Source organism: Sceloporus undulatus, chromosome 3 (genome assembly GCF_019175285.1).
Source record: "Sceloporus undulatus isolate JIND9_A2432 ecotype Alabama chromosome 3, SceUnd_v1.1, whole genome shotgun sequence".
Lineage (NCBI taxonomy): Eukaryota > Metazoa > Chordata > Lepidosauria > Squamata > Phrynosomatidae > Sceloporus > Sceloporus undulatus.
Window position 1 is genome coordinate 156,828,576 of NC_056524.1, and position 17,115 is coordinate 156,845,690.

The window sequence follows — 17,115 nt, forward strand, 5'->3', positions numbered from 1 at the left end:
AGGCAAGTTCGGTCATTGCTGGCACAGCATTCCAACTGCTCTGTGGTTCCCTGCCTCATCCACTTGTCATTTTAAAATGGAGGATATGATGGGAAATTGCCACTTGCCCCCTCTCCTTTCAGGGCATTTGGAGGAAGTGTGTGACACAATCATGCGTGCTCTATGGCTGCTGAAAATGGAAGAGCAGTGAGGCATGTCATCTGGCTTCCTTGCTTGCTCTCATACACAAGGAGGAAGTATTTATGTTATGTAGTGCCATTGATGTTTTAGGCACTAAGCAAAAGTGACTGCATTAAGTTTATCTTACCAAGCAGCTGGTGGAGTCAGCTCAGCAGCCACTGTAGCAATAGCAGTGAGAGGATGAAGGCAACAGGAAGCTGAACCAAATGTGAGATAGGATGGCAAAATGAGAAGACTTGCAAATGGAAGGAAGGGTGATGACCTCCCATCTTATACAGGTTGCTATGGAGCAGAGTGAGGACCTTGAGACCACATTTCCTAAACTGCCATTTCTTTGACCCCTCCACTCCCAATGGGGTGAACTGCCTCTCCTAGAAGCTCCCAATGCACTTTTAAAATCTATTACAAGCACCCCCACCGCTTGATGTTAAGAAATACCTATTACTCACCTCACGAAGTGGACTTTTGAACATTTCTGGTTTTGTTCTTTTGCATTTTAGAAGTACACATGGTCTTGAGACCTGCCACAGTTGCCCATCTCTCTTATAAAGTTTGCTCCTGCACAGATCTGAGTATGACGTGCAGCTAGGATTGCAGTCTTAGGAAGCTGAAAGAAGACAGGAAAAAATAGCTGAAGGCAGGAATCAGTTTTTGTGTGGTGTGGCAAGATATCTGAAAAAATATTGCCCCCAGTAGAACAGATGAAACACCACTTGGACTAGCACTAAAACGTAAAGTACTCAATTACCTATTAAGGAATACAGTGGGTGTCCAATACTATAATACAGTTGGCTCTCAATACCCAGAGATTCTTTATCCACAGATCAAACCATCGCTGGCTTGAAAATGATTTTAAATATAATATAATATAATATATTCCAAAAATTAAACCTTGATTTTGCATTCTGTATAAGGGACATGTACTGGAACCAAACTCCAGTGGACACCAAAGACCCCCTGTAGGCAAAATTATTTTGCAGAGCTGCAAAGTGTCTAGAGTTCCCAACTCATTTAAAGCAAATGTTTTTTCCTTTGCACATCTCTCATAGATATATTCATATGTATGACATTATCAGTCAAGCCAAAGTCTGCTTCAAACACAGAAATGATTGTTGTAGTAGGGGGGGATTTTTTTGGAAGCTGTAATGAATAATTTGTATTTCTTACTCCTAAAATGTTGGGTTTGAGGGGACAATGTTGAAGGTTTTTTTTTAAAAAAAAATGGAAAGCAAAAGTATTATTAGTTATTATTTTATTTACTTATATCTTGCCTTTCTCCCGATATAGGGACTCAGGGCAGCTAGCAACAAATGTAATACAAACACATTGAAAAAGTATGAGTATAACTTTAAAAAAAATCAAACATTTTTACAAGTTAAAACAGTTATGCATTGAAAATATTACAGTGTGTTAAAAATCTTGTATACAATATACAAACCTTGCACAGCATTTGAAACCCTAGCCTATGACAGTTTTAAAAAGACTGATGGCACAAAAATGTTTTAGCTTGCTGCTGAAAGGACAGCAGGGATGAGACATCCTGGCCTCTCAGGAGGGAGTTCCAGAGCCTGGAAGCAGCCACTGAGAATTTCTCAATGAGAAGGCCCCCTGCCTTGGACCTGCAAAACTAGCCTGAGAGGGTGGTAGGACAGAGAGAAGGGTCTCTCCAGACAATCTGAACACTCTAGCAGGCTTGTAAGCAATGTGCTATTCTTAATGCAAAGTGTAACACTAGTGAGTTACTTTTAAAATATATTCATTAGCAAGTAATAATATTTACTAATAAAAATTTCATTCCGAGTTCTGTCAGAATGTCAGAGGAGAACCAACCCAGCATCCTGCAGCTTCTATATTGGAAAGTTAGAAGCCAGGAACTCATGTGAATATGGAAATTTAACTGATCTCTGCCATGTTAACATTTTAAGGTACTGTATTGGCACAGTTGCTGTTAACTTGTGAATTGAATCCAGGGAGTGGCATCTTGGCTAATCCTTTGGACTGTGTTTCTACTAAGAGGTTGCTTTCGGTTATGTTATTGTATAGCTGCATTCCACAACTACATCCTGCAGCTGTCTAAGAAAAAAAAACACCACCTCTCGATCTTTGGGCAAGAATGATTGTACCTTGGACTTCCCCAAGTGGATTTTGTTTTTAAATCGCATGCTAGGGACCCATCAGTTCTGTAACTGTCTGAGGGATAGTGGATTTGGTTACTGAGGTTGTTTGCCTTTAATGTTAGTTTCTTTTTTTGCCTTGTGGCTTTGGGTGGTGGTGGCCAGAGGGTGGTGTAGAAAATGGAGTTGGTAAGGAGAGTAGAAAGAGAACAAGAATTTCATGCTTCACACATTCAGCAATAGATGTTTTGGTTATGTGTAATTTTGGGGTTCTTTTAAAATAAATAAATAAAGGCTTTACCCTCAAGAAACTGGAGAATAAAATTATATTTTTCCCAAGATCCTGCAGCTGAGCAAACTATGTTCAGGTTGTGAAAAAATGACCTTTCCAAGGCCAGATATCAAATGTGCAGTAAAAGGTTCCCAAATGCAGACAGTCCATACTTTCCTTTCATTCCCTTATACAGATTGGGAGTTAAAGCTGAGAGAAAATGATGTGGCCAGAGCCAGACAGTGAGTTTGTGGCTGTCTGATGTTAGATAAGAAAGGCCCTTTACTGCCCATAAATAGCTTTGTAGAAAAAACATGTTCGGGAAGAGCAAAATAGTATGACGAGTCATACTATTTGGGATCTCTGCTTTGAAAACATGAATGTATTTCATTATGCCTACAGAATAGAATTCCCTTGCCCCAAAACAACCTGTTTATCTGAGAAAGCGGTCCTCCAGTTTGTCAGTGTGAGTCCCAGCATCCTTATTTAAGAAGCTGAGTGGAAAGGATGGGGTTGAGGGTTTGTTTTGATGTGTTTTTAATGATATTGAATCTCCTTTTTGGAGAGAAAGTGGGGTAAAATATCTAGGAACAAAAAAGACTTTTTATTATAACTGCAAATAGAGCAAGGTCACTTAAGCACATAAATCTCATCTTGGCTGGGAATCCCTGAAAGGAGAAGGAAATAGCTTACAATCCACAAACATTCTGCAGAGTTCTGTCTGCCAGAAAGCACCACAAAGAATAGAACCTTGATTAAAAGGTGTGAATAGCACCTTTAGAGAGCAAGTAAGCAGAGGTTTATTGTGAAAGGAATGAGTTGATTTTCTGTACAAGTGGCCTCCACACCTCTCCATCCCTCATGGCCTGCATAGCCATGAGAAGTATGGAAGCTTCTGCTCTCATTTTACATTATCCTACTTGCTCAATAAATCCAAAATATTTGGTAATCATGCAAGCTCCAGGAAAAGAGATCCCACCTCAACATTAGGAGGAACTTCCTGACAGTAAGGGCTGTTTTACAGTGGAACACACTCCTTCCTTGGAGTGTAGTGGAATCTTCTTCCTTGGAGGTCTTCAAACAGAGGCTGGATGGCCATCTGTCAGGGATGCTTTGATTTGGATTTCCTGCATGGCAGGGGGTTGGACTAGATGGCCCTTGCAGTCTCTTCTAACTCTGTGATTCTATGATTGAGGGAGGAGTGAGTTAGATACTAAAAGTGGGGAAACCAGCAATAACAAATACTGGTTAGGCATTATTTCAGAGAAAGTGTTACAACCTCAAAAGAGGCAAAAAGTGCAGTACTTTTTGTCTATGATGATGATCCTTTCTGCCACAGGTGCTGGCACTAAGATTCTTGAAAATATAAGAACAGCAGCTGGCAGTATGGGGCGTTACATTATCTTATTTGTTGCTTTGTTTCACTTTGGCCACCTTAGTTTTTTTCTGTTTTTTGACAAAAAAAATCTTATAGCAATACAAAGTGGAGCATTTTGTTTTTAAAAAGTAAGGGGATTTCTGGAAGGACATAAAATAGTAGTATGGGAAAAAATGGATTATACCATTTTCATGTATCTATTTGGACAAGCTGTGAATGCATCTTAGATGACAAATCCATGAAAGCTTACTTGGAAATTAGTCCCATTGAATTCAGTGGACAGTTGTTCTGAGAAAAATGGCATAGATGTTAGTCACTGGCTATACTTGCTGAAACCAACTACCATAAATACTCATGTACAAGTTAACCTCATGTATAGGTTGAGGGAAGGTTTCAGGATCAAAACCATGGATTTTGATATCACTTGTGGATAAGTAGAGGGTAAAACCTAGGGGGCTATAAGGAAGGATGGAAAGGGGAAAATACCACTTCCATCTACCTTCTTCTTCTCCGGACCTCTCCCAACCACCTAACACCGATTCCCAGGTGCTGGAGGAGAGGTTTTAACACCAGATTGAGAAGGGGAGTAAATGGAGTTAAATGAGGTGTTTTTCACATGGGAAGAGGAGGCTTGCAAATTGTGCTGGGGAGGGAAGCAAGTGGTGTTCAATGAGGTGTTTCTTTCTATGGGAAGAGAAGTCTTGCAAATCGGACTGGGAACCTCTTTCTCATATGCACACAGAAAAAACATAGTGCCTTGTAGCACCAAGAGTGGGGCATTAGGTTTGCTTGTTTTAGGATCTTTCTAAGCAGTACTAGTTATTGACCCGTATATAAGTCGACCCAGGATTTTAGGGTCAATTTTGGGGCATAAATTTCTCAATTTATAGTCGAGTATGTACGGTAAACTCAAGTAATGAAAATTATGCTTGGTCTATGATCATATTACACTGAAGTATATGAAAAAGTGAAATGCCACAATATTGGTCTTGCTAATTGGCCTTTCTTTCTTTTTTTCTTCTGGATTCTTTACAGTTATCATTCTGTAAAAGATGCACTACTACCGGTATTCTTCTGCTGAAATCAGCTGTTGGTACAAATATCTGCTCTTCAGCTACAACATAGTCTTCTGGGTAAGTATAGAGACTCTTGATCTTGTTTAAGAGAAAGTTCACCTTAGCAAAATGAGCTATCATCCATTCTTCAGATGGTACTCATGCCTTATCTTAAAAGAAGATTTCTATTAAATTAAAGACTTGTTTCGAAGTAAATGCACCGAGTATTGGAATGTGACTGGAGCTGGGAAGCATTAATTGTCAAATAATATGTCAATGGGATTCTCTTCTTGTAGGATTTGGAGTTTTAGAGGTTTTAGAACCCATTCATTTCTGGCTCCAGACTACAAACCTACCTGCAAAGATTTCCTCCAAGTGTTTACCTCCAGGCTTTCAAATTATTCAGTGACATCCTTTTCTACTGGGCTCTTTTAAAAAAAAATATGGGAGTGGACTAGAACATAAAGTGCCAGCCCTACTACCCAGTAAGGTAGGCAAGTTAACTACAGTGGAACCTTGTTATACGCTGGGGTTCGGTTCCAAGATCTCCCGTGTATAACAAAATCAGTGTATGCTCAAGTCCCATTAAATATAATGACATAGCAAAATGATGTCCCTTATAAAAAATGGAAAATCAAGGTTTGATATTTGAAATTTATACATTTTTTGAACATTTTCAAACCGTGTATGCTTGAATCCGTGTATAACAAATCAGTGTATAAGAAGGGCTGACTGTAATTGCATCAAATCTTTTTCATCCATAAACCATCACAAAATTAACAGAGGACAGTGGATGAGATAGATGTAGGTACACAACTTGAATCCAAAACGTAAGGATATGGACATTCTAATTGTTTGTTTTGATTTATTCTCTAAAGTAAAAGTGACTGTTCTCCATATAATGTCTTAGCTATTTTTAAAAGACTCATAATTATTGTTCAGGACCTAAATACCCTAAAGGCACCAGGTCCTTTTTGATCTTGGAAGCTAAACAGGGTCAGCCCTGGTTGGGAGACTGCCAATGAATACCTAGGTGCTGTAGGCTATATTTCAAGAGGAAGGAACTGGGAAAACCACCTATTTGGTATTCCTTGCCTAAGAAATTCATGGGATTGCCTAAAGTCGGCAGGTTACTTAAAGGCACATATACACACAGATTCTCCAAATTTAGACTCAAATTATCTCCCCTAAATCTTTAATAAATAGAGGAGCCTATCCCTTCCATACTTCTAGTTATAACATTGAATCAAATCACATGGCGTAATCTTTCTCTTTTCTTTTGTTCTACAAGCACAAGATTATAAATATGTGTAAAATGGCTGCTGGCTTGAACTAGAATCTCCAGAGTTATAAGCTATTCCCAAAGGGAACCTGAAGTGGTTACATGAAATTCAACATATAACATTCCATGGGTGGGAAAGTGCATGGTGTGGGCCGCAAGGAGCCTCAGCACCATTTCTGTGGCTCTTTTAACCCCCCCCCTTTTTTGGTTTGTTTGTTTATTGCTATTTATTTTCACTCAAAAATACTCCTACAGCAATTTCACTATATTTTTGACACATCCTCCAGGCTATTTTGAGTCCAGGAGAGGTATTTAATTAAGAAAGTGAAGTAGAAGTTGAGGTCTGATTTACCTTCTGACTGAATGAAGGCCAATCCTTGGCTTAGAACAAATCAGGGACACCTCGCACACACACAACCTGTGTGTGTGTGTGTGTGTGTGTGTGTGCATGCATGCACTCACAGATGTATGTTGTGAAGAATTTAAGAAAAAATATGAAGGTGTAGGGAGCAGAGCATCCCCCTCCAAGGTTTTTTGGATCCTCCAACCTATGGAAGTTGTGTAACCCTTCATTACTCCATTGCTTACCTCTCCTCCAAGGAATCATGAGAAGAAGAGGAAGTCACTGATGGCTATAAATCATAATGACTATACATTACCTCCAGTATACATTTGTCTACCAAAATAACAAGTGGGAAAGAAGTGCTCAAACCCCCTTTGTGTATTTATCTTGGGCGTCTGATTGACCACAGTGTGAAAACAACAATAGTGTGCTGGGGTAGAGTGGCCTTTGTTCTGTGGTAGCACAGCTCTTGTAAAGAGTGGACTGGTAATTGTTACCGTTGCTATTCCTCCTTGGTGCTACTCACCTAGTCACCATTTGGCTCATGGGGTTATGAGTTGGGTTAGGGTTGATGGTATAAATGAGGAGATGGAGACGACCACCTGCCACTTTGGTTGCTCTGTGGAGAAGGAGAGGACAGTTGAGGAATAGCAACAGTAACATATTGTGGGAAAGAATGATAACTCATATTTAGAGATGTTCTAATTAGGGTCCCGAGAGAGATCAGTAGAAATTATACATATTGTTATTGTGAGTCACATATGTTGGACAGAGAAAAAATGTGATGTCATTATAATCATTACTTTCCACCAATGTGTGAATGGTGACTTGTATTTGTGGAGCTTCTCAGTTTTTTCCTTCAAAAACATCTTTCAGTAAATCTTTGTTATTAAGAACAATGTACTTTCTTGCCTAGAACCACTGTTTGTCTGTGTTGTGTTCTCTCTCCCTATTCCCATGAAGATTGTGAAAACCGATAGGTATAGATTGGCAGCCTTTAGCCCTAGATGAAAGATGACTGCTATTAACACTCTCTCTGTGCAGGTTCTGGCTTGTGGATCTGAAAGAATGGAGTCTGCACATTCAACTCCCATATCTCTAGGCACTAGGAAATATTACTAACATAGCTCCCTCTGTAACTGAGATGACTCGGCCCTGTGCCATGTATCTCTTTGGGCCAGGATGTATGTGTAGCTTTTCCATTTCACAAAGATTTTGTCATGTTCAAATGTAAAATTGACATTGGTGAAATACACTTTATTCTAACAATTTCAGAAGGATAATGATGTTAATCGGTTGCAGAAAAAATGTGATACAGTACTGTGACATTTTAAAAGATTCCACTTCACACAATTCATGCTTTGATGAATGTGTTAATCTTTAAAATGCTACAGGACTCTTTCATACTTGTTTTTTTCTTCTCTTACGCACATTTTTTCTTGGCACAAAACTTCAATGTGTGACCCATCAACTTCTGTTCAATGTGTGACCCATCAACTTCGGAGGCTTCACTGCATGCTGTATAACTTCTTTAGTTTTTCAGTCTTAGTCAATAGCAAAGCCAGGAACTTTACCAACTTCTTGTGGCTTAGTCAGTCATATGTTGCACAGACCTGGCATAAAAAGTTTACTTTGCTTTCCTCACCAACCCTTTCCCCCAAACCCCTTATCTTTGAACAAAGCTTGACTATTTATAGTCTCATGAGCACAGTTTACTCTCACTTCCTTTCTTGTAAGGGCAACAAACCTTGCTGTGCCGGCATTAACTTGATTCCTGTATCAGCAATTTAAATGTTTACATCATTGTACTTATTCCTTTGATTTTTTTTTTCTGTGATCTACTGCCCATATTATTTCTGTTTCCATTTTACCATACAATAGGTGACTCAGGAAAGGTCACCTGGTTACTGACATTTGTGGTGTGCTTTATTGTGAGACCAAATGACACCAAGGGCCCCACTAAGCAATTATAGCGCAATGATTTCAGTTTAACTGCCATGGCTCCATCCTGTGAGGACTTGGGATTTGCAGTTTAGGGAGGAGCATTTGGAATTCGCAGCAAGAGATCTTTACTGTCTAATCAAACTACAAAATTCCAAGATTGCATAGGATGTACTAAAACAGTTAAAGTGGAATCATAGCACTACAGATTGAGTCTCCCTTATCCGGAATTCTGAAATCTAAAATATTCCAAAATCCAAAATTGTTTACATGGGTGACACCTTTGCTTTCTGAAGATTGAATGTATACCAACTTTATTTCATGCATAAAATTATTAGAAAGTATTGTGAATAAAAAGACTTTCAGTCTATGTGTATAAGGTGTATAAGAAACATAAATAAATGTCATGTTTAGACTTGGGACCATCTCCAAGATATCTCATTATGTATATACAAATATTCCAAAATCAAAATAATAAATAAAAAATCTGAAACACTTCTGGTCCCAAGCATTTTGGATTAGAGAGACTCAACCTGTACAACTGTGTAGAATGAAAAGGCCCCCAACATAAAGCTTTTGAGCAAAGGTTGTGTGTGTGTATGTGTGTGTGGTGGGTAGGGAACAGACCCAGTATTTGTATATGTGTGTGTTTGTGTGTGTGTGTGTGTGTGTGTGTGTAGTATATATTAGGAAAGTTGGCAGAGCATGTAAAAAAAAGACTCAGTCATTTGTGGAACAAGTTACTGCATGAATATGAATATTTGTTAAGGTAATATTTATATAGCAGTTTTATATTTTACAATTTTCATAATATTTCACAAACACCATTTCAATAATGCTTTCAATATTACCATATTAGACATGATGGACAGAGATGAAACTGAGAGAATATAGCATGACTCCATAGCCATGAGACTGGTACCCGTGGTTTTATGCGTCCAAACAGTCTTCTCTAGGCATTTTCTAGTGCGATTCCATGGTATGCTATTGCTGGAAGTTGGGGCGAAAGTAATTGATTTCAGTAAGGTTTGTTATTACCTGTGGTTTCACATTTCCACTAATAATTCCAGGAACATACCCAGCAGATATGGGTCTCATACTGTGTTGGGTTTTCCTCGGGCCATACTGTGAGTTTCTCACTGAGAGCAGATTTGAACTAAGGTTTTCTGGCATACAAACTTGCAGTTAGGAACATTCTGTGGGGATACTTTGCTAGTTTGGAAAAAAAAAATTGTGCAAGCAGTTGCATATTCTCAGAAGTTGTGTAAATGTGGTTCCCTAGTGCAGCAAATTGTTCTGCAAGCATGAACACTGCCCTCTCTTTCGCTTTTGACTTTGTGGGTGTGGAGCTATTTGACTGTTGCACAATGGGTGAACTCTGGGCTTGCCTCCCACTATGCAGTTGTTTGAGCAGCTTGGGTTAAAGTCATGCATGGCAAGCTAAGTTAAATGTATAGGTATAGGATATTGGCTTAAGGGTCCTTTCACACATCAAACAGATGTTTGCCTAAGTTGCTTGTCAGTTATGATCCCTGTGTTACCTGTAAAACCAATATGTTTGCAGGAACCTTTGTGCCATGTTCACATCGCACATTGATGGTTGTATTAGCGATGCAGAGCTGAGGGGAGAGGACAGGACAGTTGAGAGGAAATATATTTTTTCCATCCTCACCTCCAGAAAATTGAAAAAAATATGGGTTGTGGAAAATTACCTTTCAGAATGAAGAATAAAATATTTAAGACAAGATATTTCTATATTTATTTATCCTAATTTTTTCCACAAGCTATATAGCAGGCAAACATTTATGTAAAACACTGTAATGCATAGTATCTCACATCATTGCAATTCCTGGTCTTGGTTTTCTTTTCTTAGTTCGTTTTATGGGAATGAGTTCTTTATGACTGCTTGGCATATGGAAGACTAGAGAAGACAATAATATTTTCTTTAAATGCTGATGGTTTCTCCAGCATTTATTGTTTGTTTGTTTGTCTCCTCATGTAACTAGTAAAAGCAAAGAAATTCCTTACAGTTCATGCTCTTTGGAACAAAAAATGAAATTAAAAAAGAAAACAAACTTTAAAAATTAAATGCAGTTTGTAATTACTTTTTCAAAAATCTTTACTTTTAATATATCAGAAATGATATCTCTATGCCAAACCAAGTTATACAAAGGAAGCTGGTTTTGCATATGCATGTGCACACACACAGACACACTGAAAATTTCTGTTCGTCTCCCATTTCTTCCCATGTCTTCAAAATTTTTGGACATTTTTTCTTCCTGGGTTGTATACCTATGCCCGGAAATGCAGGAATAGGCCTATGCTAGTTTTTAGCCATAGAAATGTTGCCTTGGAATGGCCCTTTTAGATACATGCCAGCATACTTTTAATTATCAAAGTTCTACAGCACGACTGAGTGACATTTCAGTCACTATGTAGAGAGATCTTGTAGCACCCTTGAGACTTAGTAAGAAAAAAATTGGCAGCATGAGCTTTCATAGTCTTCAGTCTGCTTCTTCAGATGCATTTGGTCCAAATGCATCTGGGGAAGTAGAGTGAAGTCTATGAAAGCTCAAGCTGCCAACTATTTTATTTCAGTTTGTCTCAAAGGTGCTACAAGATCCCTCTGTGTACTGATTCTACAGACTAACATGGCTATATCTTTGATTTCAGTCCCTAGACATTGTTGGACTTGTTCTCTGGGACCCTCACCACTTCTACTTGCCCAGCCAAGCAAACAAACAAAAAGACAAGTTAGGTATCTGGAATTTAAAAAAAAAATAGCTTTATTCTACTGCACAGAGAATAGGCTGCCAGGCAGCTCAGGATGCAAAAGCAAGCAACCCCAGATTCAGAGTGTAGCTACATTTTATACCTTAATAACACTCTTCTCTTGCAACTACTCCTGAGGTCAATACACATTCCTAGCACACTTTAGCCAAAGGTTAAACTAACAATGTATACATGTCTGAAGACACAGTGTAAAGCAGTGTGTGTGCTATCTTTTTAGAGTTGAATTTCTACTCATCAGACTGTAACTTCTATTATTCCTAGCCAACATAGTCAGTGGGCAGAGATTGTAGAAATGGAATCCAACAACATTTGAAGATCCAAAGGGTTCCCATCTCTGTTTTACAGCTGTGTAGTCTAGAAATCTCTCTTCCAATTAAAAGTGGAAATTGTCAGCAATTCATCAAATAACAATTCTGATTTCCAAAAACTGGGCTGTATGAATTTTCTCAAGCGTAATCAATCCTACATAATCTGCTTGGGTTTAGCTGAGCAAAATAAACAATTTGGCAAGAACTTTCTTCTTGTAATTATGAATTTTAATGAAAAAGTGGATATAGAAGATTTTCATTCTAGTGCTTACCATAGGGTAAGCACTGATAAAGCGCTGGTAAAATGTCAGGGAAGTGCGCATGTCTGAAAGCCTGACTCGCTTCTGAAATGTCAGGGAATCATCCCTACATCTCTAGCATCCTTGAATTGTTCAAGGAGAAGCAATTTCCTATGAATGGAAACTTTTTTGGAAGATTTTCACACCAGTGCTTACTGTGGGGTAAGTGCTGAAAAACACCGGTGAAATGTCAGGGAAGCGCACATGTATGGAAGCCTGACAAGCTTCTCAAATGGCAGGGAACAGACCCTTTGCCTCTAGCGTCCTTAATCGTTCGTGGAACAGCAATTTACTATGAACGGAAACTTTGCATTCATAGAAAATTGCTGCTCTGTGAACGATTCGAGAACACTAGAGGCAAGGGCACGATTCCCTACTGCTTGAGAAGTGCACCAGGCATTCATACATGCATGCTTCCCTGATGTTTTACTGGCATTTTACTAGTGTTTACCACATGGTAAGTGCTGGTGTGAAAATCATCTTGATGAAAATGTAGTGCTGTCTCATTTGTTTAATGTGTTGGGTTAGCATGGGGTTATAGGGCACCACTGGTTCTATAAGATGTTGTAGACCAACTCCCATCAGCCCCAACTATCAGGGGTGGTAATCAGAGATAACTGAAGTTGTAAACAATATCTGAGGTGCTATAGAAATGTAGATGTAGATGTGTTGGCCATAAGACAACTTCTCAAACACGCATTGTGCTAATATTAATATCTTCATTATATCAACCAAAAAGGCACACAGATTTGTGCAAGCTTTCAACACCATCTGGTCTATTCATCAGGCAAAGATGCTACAAAAATGAGGCAAAGGAAAAGTGTGAGTAGGAGAAATGCCTGGAAACTTTAGAGTCATGTAGTCTGCATGTTGCATTGACGTGATAAGGGAGGAAGGGATGGCAGGCTATGGATTCCACACTTGAATAGTTGAATAGTTGAAAGGGCCCTATTCTCCTCTCTCCCTTCCTTCCCATTTCACTGAGCAAATGATACTTCAGTCTGATCCAGTTGTATATGTGCTACTTCCACCATCCACACAGGATGGGCCTATACAAATGAGTTCTGTGCACATTTCTTTACACAGATAGATCAAAATCTAATGACTGAGTCCTATGTTTTATCTAGCCATGCTTGCTTCACCCATAGGGCTGGGTTGAATTTCTCACGTATCTGGTGAATTGATCTGGTACTTGACATTCCAGCTCTGATTACCATATATACTCGATTATATGTCGACCTCATGGAAAGACTAGAACTACTGCATAACAATGCCCCTAAGTCCCATCTCAGAGAGGTGGCCCAGAATGATTTCATGGTTGATAGTATCAAAAGGCAACAAGAGATTCAGCAGGACCAACAGGGACACACTGAACTTGTCTAGTTCCCTGCATAGGTCATCCACCAAGGTGACCAAAGCTGTCTCTGTCCCATAGTGAGGTCTGAATCCAGATTGAAATTGATCTAGGCAATCCGTTTCATCCACAAACTCCTGAGGCTGGGAGGCCTCCACTCGCAACAGAACCTTGCCCAAGAATGGAATGTTAGAGACTGTCTGATAGTTATTCAGAATGGTGGGATCCAGGGAGACCTTTTACAGTAATGGCCTCACCACACAGACTCCTTTAGGCAGGTTGGAAATCTGCCTTACTGCAGTGAGACATTTACCACTCCCCTTTTCCACTTCACCAGTCTCCCTCTAGCTGCTTTCAGGAGCCAGGAAGGGCAAAGAGCCATAAGTCTCCTGGCGCAGATCATCTCAGTTGGCCCCCTACCCCTGCAGTCTCAATGACTCCGAGTCCCAATGAATCTAAACCCTACCGGATAGTGATCAGTCCATAACAACGGAACTACAGAAGGGTCCACTACACCCAGATCATAGTTGTCCTGTCCAAAACAGAATACCAGTTCCATTATGTGTCCTGCAGCTGGCCCCATACAGTACATGCCTGCTTTCTGTGTTCCTATATCTTTATTGAAAGTCGTTCAGCTGCCTTACTGCAGCAGATGGCAGCTGGTCCCACACAGTACATGCTTGCTTCCTGTGTTCCTATACATTTATTGAAAATGGTTCTCCTGGGTTAAGACAAGCAGATGCTGTGTTTCCTTTTTATCTTTATCAAAGCTATCACACTGACAGTGTTTCCTGCTCATTCTGTTGTTTCAGGCAGAGACAGGAAGAGTAAAGTTTGGGATAGAAGATAGTAGTGGAAATTATCCCCTAGATGTGGGGTTGAGAAAGCTCTGGAAGTGAATATAAGGCACCCTAAGCAAGCTGCCCGAGGTTTGCTCTCATATACAGAAGCATAGGGACACTTGGCCTGCATTCACACTGCACAACTAATTCTGGGATGTGTTGTTTGTTGTTGTAACAGAGCTCTCTGGCAGCGAAGGCCCAATGTCTCACAAAACTACAATTCCCAGAATTCCATAGCATTGAACCATGACAGTTAAAGTGGCATCAGACTGGATTATTTCTGCATTGTGGCTGCAACCCTGTGTGGCTGAAGCTTCAAGGAAGTGATGACTGTATCTGGAAAATGCACTTGGGTGGGATGCAAAGGTTCTTGTGCATTTTTGGTTGGGTAAAGGACTCAAGATGGGCAAAAGGGATTAGTGATACTGTGAATGCACACTAAATGCTTGTGGGCTGTTGGTGGACAGCAAAGTTGTTTGTTGCAAAGGTTTCACTAGGGTGGGGATTGGGAGCTGTTCTGTGCTGCTTCCCTTGCACAGCATGAATATCCCTCTGAGCATGAATATCAGTGAGGGTCAGCCAGCACCTGGTTTGGTGTAGGGGTGGGAGAGGAAATGTATGCAATTTGTGTAATTCTTGGTCCCATTGCAACAACATCCAAAGGTGGAAACACTTGCCCAAATAAAAGTGAATGAATGCTATTAACTCCAATGATGAAAAGTCTCCCCACCCTTTTAAAGTTGAGGATGGGTAGGTAGGGAATAAATCTGCCATTTGCTCTCATTATCACTAGGATTCCAGTCATTCCAGATAAAGCTTTTTTTTCCGGATTAGCCAGTTCCCTGGTTTTATATGTTGTACATTCATGGAAACATTTTTTTCATTTTCCTAGGACAAGTCCTACATTTTGAATTTATTAATATATTAATAAATATTTTTTAAAGGAGAAAAGCTTGAAAATGTTCTTGATAAGTTGTTCTGGCTTCCACTCTGTGAAGAACATTGAACAGTTGATTTTTGAAAGGGATAATGGCGGTGAGGGTTTCATTTCTAAGAATGTGGAGGAGAGACTCCTAAGGCATTGAACAGCTGAGACATCAATTTGCTCAGTCTTCCACTATTTGCCTTGGCTACTCAATTCAGTTTTGAAGCCTAGCATCTTAGTATTTGCAGTGAAAACAGAAGCCAAAACAGCAGTCCAAATCATGTTTGGGAGCCAGCATGGCTTGAATGTTGGACTAGAACTGGCTGACTGGTGTTCAAATTCCTGTTCAGCCACAGAAACACACTTTTACAACTGTTATCTCCCTGAGCCCACATGGCCAAAGAGAGAAGTGGCTTCAGTCTGCATTGATATCATGTCAGACCATCCTCGCTGACAACAACAAAAACGACAAAATGCAGCTCTGTGACTCAAACACTGTCATATTTTTCCCTTCTCCCATTTGATTTTTAACATCTTTGCCTGATGAAGAAGTCAGTGGAGCTTTGAAAGCTTGCATCATTTTGTGCATTTTTGGTTGGCCCAATAAAGCTATCACTGTCTTGTGGATTTTGGATGTTATTGTAGTGACCCAGTGGGTGACTTTGGTCAAGTCATACTCTCTCAGTCTTAGAGGAAGGCAATGACCAACCTCTTCTGAATAAATGTTGCCAATAAAAGTCTGTGATAGGATTACCATAAATTGAAGTAAACTTGAAAACACATAACAACAATAACAAAATTCATGTTTATTTCTGTTTGTTTTTTTAAAAACAGTATAGATTATGCTCTGGTATACAGGTGGAGATCGTCTGTGGCAGCTGGAGTTATCTTTTGTGCTTTTACGAGTGAGAGTTAGCAATAATAAATCACACATTTCAAAGCATAGCCATTCAGGAACTCTCTTTTACCTCTTGGTTAGGGCAAGATAAATCAACTCAGGGTTTTTGGGTTAATTTTTTTGACTAAAATTTCTGATTCAGTCTGCTGTATTGACGTCACTAAATGACATGGGTGCCTTTGTGCTTTTTGGTGCCAGAGCCAAATATGTGTTCCTTGGAGTCCGATAAGATTTTTGGATCTGTTGTGTAAACTGGCCATGAATCAGTGAGTCTACTTTTTGGCTGAGATTCTGTTGGGTAGTATAATTACACCAACATAGACAATGGTGACAAACAGGAGTAAAATGGATGCACTGAAGTAGTGATGTAAAGAATATTTGTCAAAATTCGATAAACAGAAGAAATATCTGTTATTTGAAGGTTTTGAAAGCTTTTTAAAGAGAGTAGGACTTTTGAAAAGAATATTTTTTTTAAAAAAATTCACATTTAGTTCTCGATGGGAGAGAAGAAAAAAATTGGTTTGTCACAACACTACTGAAGCAACAGTGGTGGGGTGGTGAGGAAGAAAAAGCCCTCGCCATCCAGAAAGAAAGCTGACTTGCCAGCTTTTTCCTCCACCTGTTTTGGCCTTCTCAGCCTTCTGACCCCAACACCCCAACAAAAAGAGCACTATACTAGCACAATAGGATTGCAGCCTTTGTAACTCTTAGGACCTAAGCATATGTTACAGTTGGCTTGGGAGTATTGGGGCAGTCTGCCTTGCTATCACAAACAGTGTTGCCAACAAGCCTCGAAGATAATTCCCCAAATGTTTGGCCAAAACTCACCAAATCCCCCCCATATCTCACCAAAATTACCATTAAAACCAATCACCAAAATCACACCAAAGGCTCTGAAAAGTACCCATTTTGGTGTGAAAGTCACCAGATTGAAAAGCTTCACTTGTAGACCTGATCAGGTTTGTGAAGGAAAAAAACCTTATTATGCAAATAGAGAATCATGTAAATCAAATGGGGAATCTTGTAAAACTATTAAAAAACCTGAAGGATCTTAAATTAAATGGTTTTAATATATTTGGTCTGGCTGTCTGTCTACCTATCTGCATAGCATCTATCTGTCTGTCTATAAAAT

General features: G+C 39.5%; 1 protein-coding gene across 1 annotated transcript in view; it reads left to right on the forward strand.

Moving 5' to 3' along the window:
• The window catches only part of TSPAN14 (tetraspanin 14), a 45,188-nt gene that overhangs the window by 8,481 nt on the left and 19,592 nt on the right, over positions 1–17,115 (forward strand). Inside the window, exon 2 of the mRNA XM_042458970.1 lies at positions 4,979–5,076. Within this exon, the coding sequence (XP_042314904.1) occupies positions 4,996–5,076 (81 nt within the window). The 5' untranslated portion in view covers positions 4,979–4,995. The remainder of the gene's footprint in view (positions 1–4,978; positions 5,077–17,115) is intronic.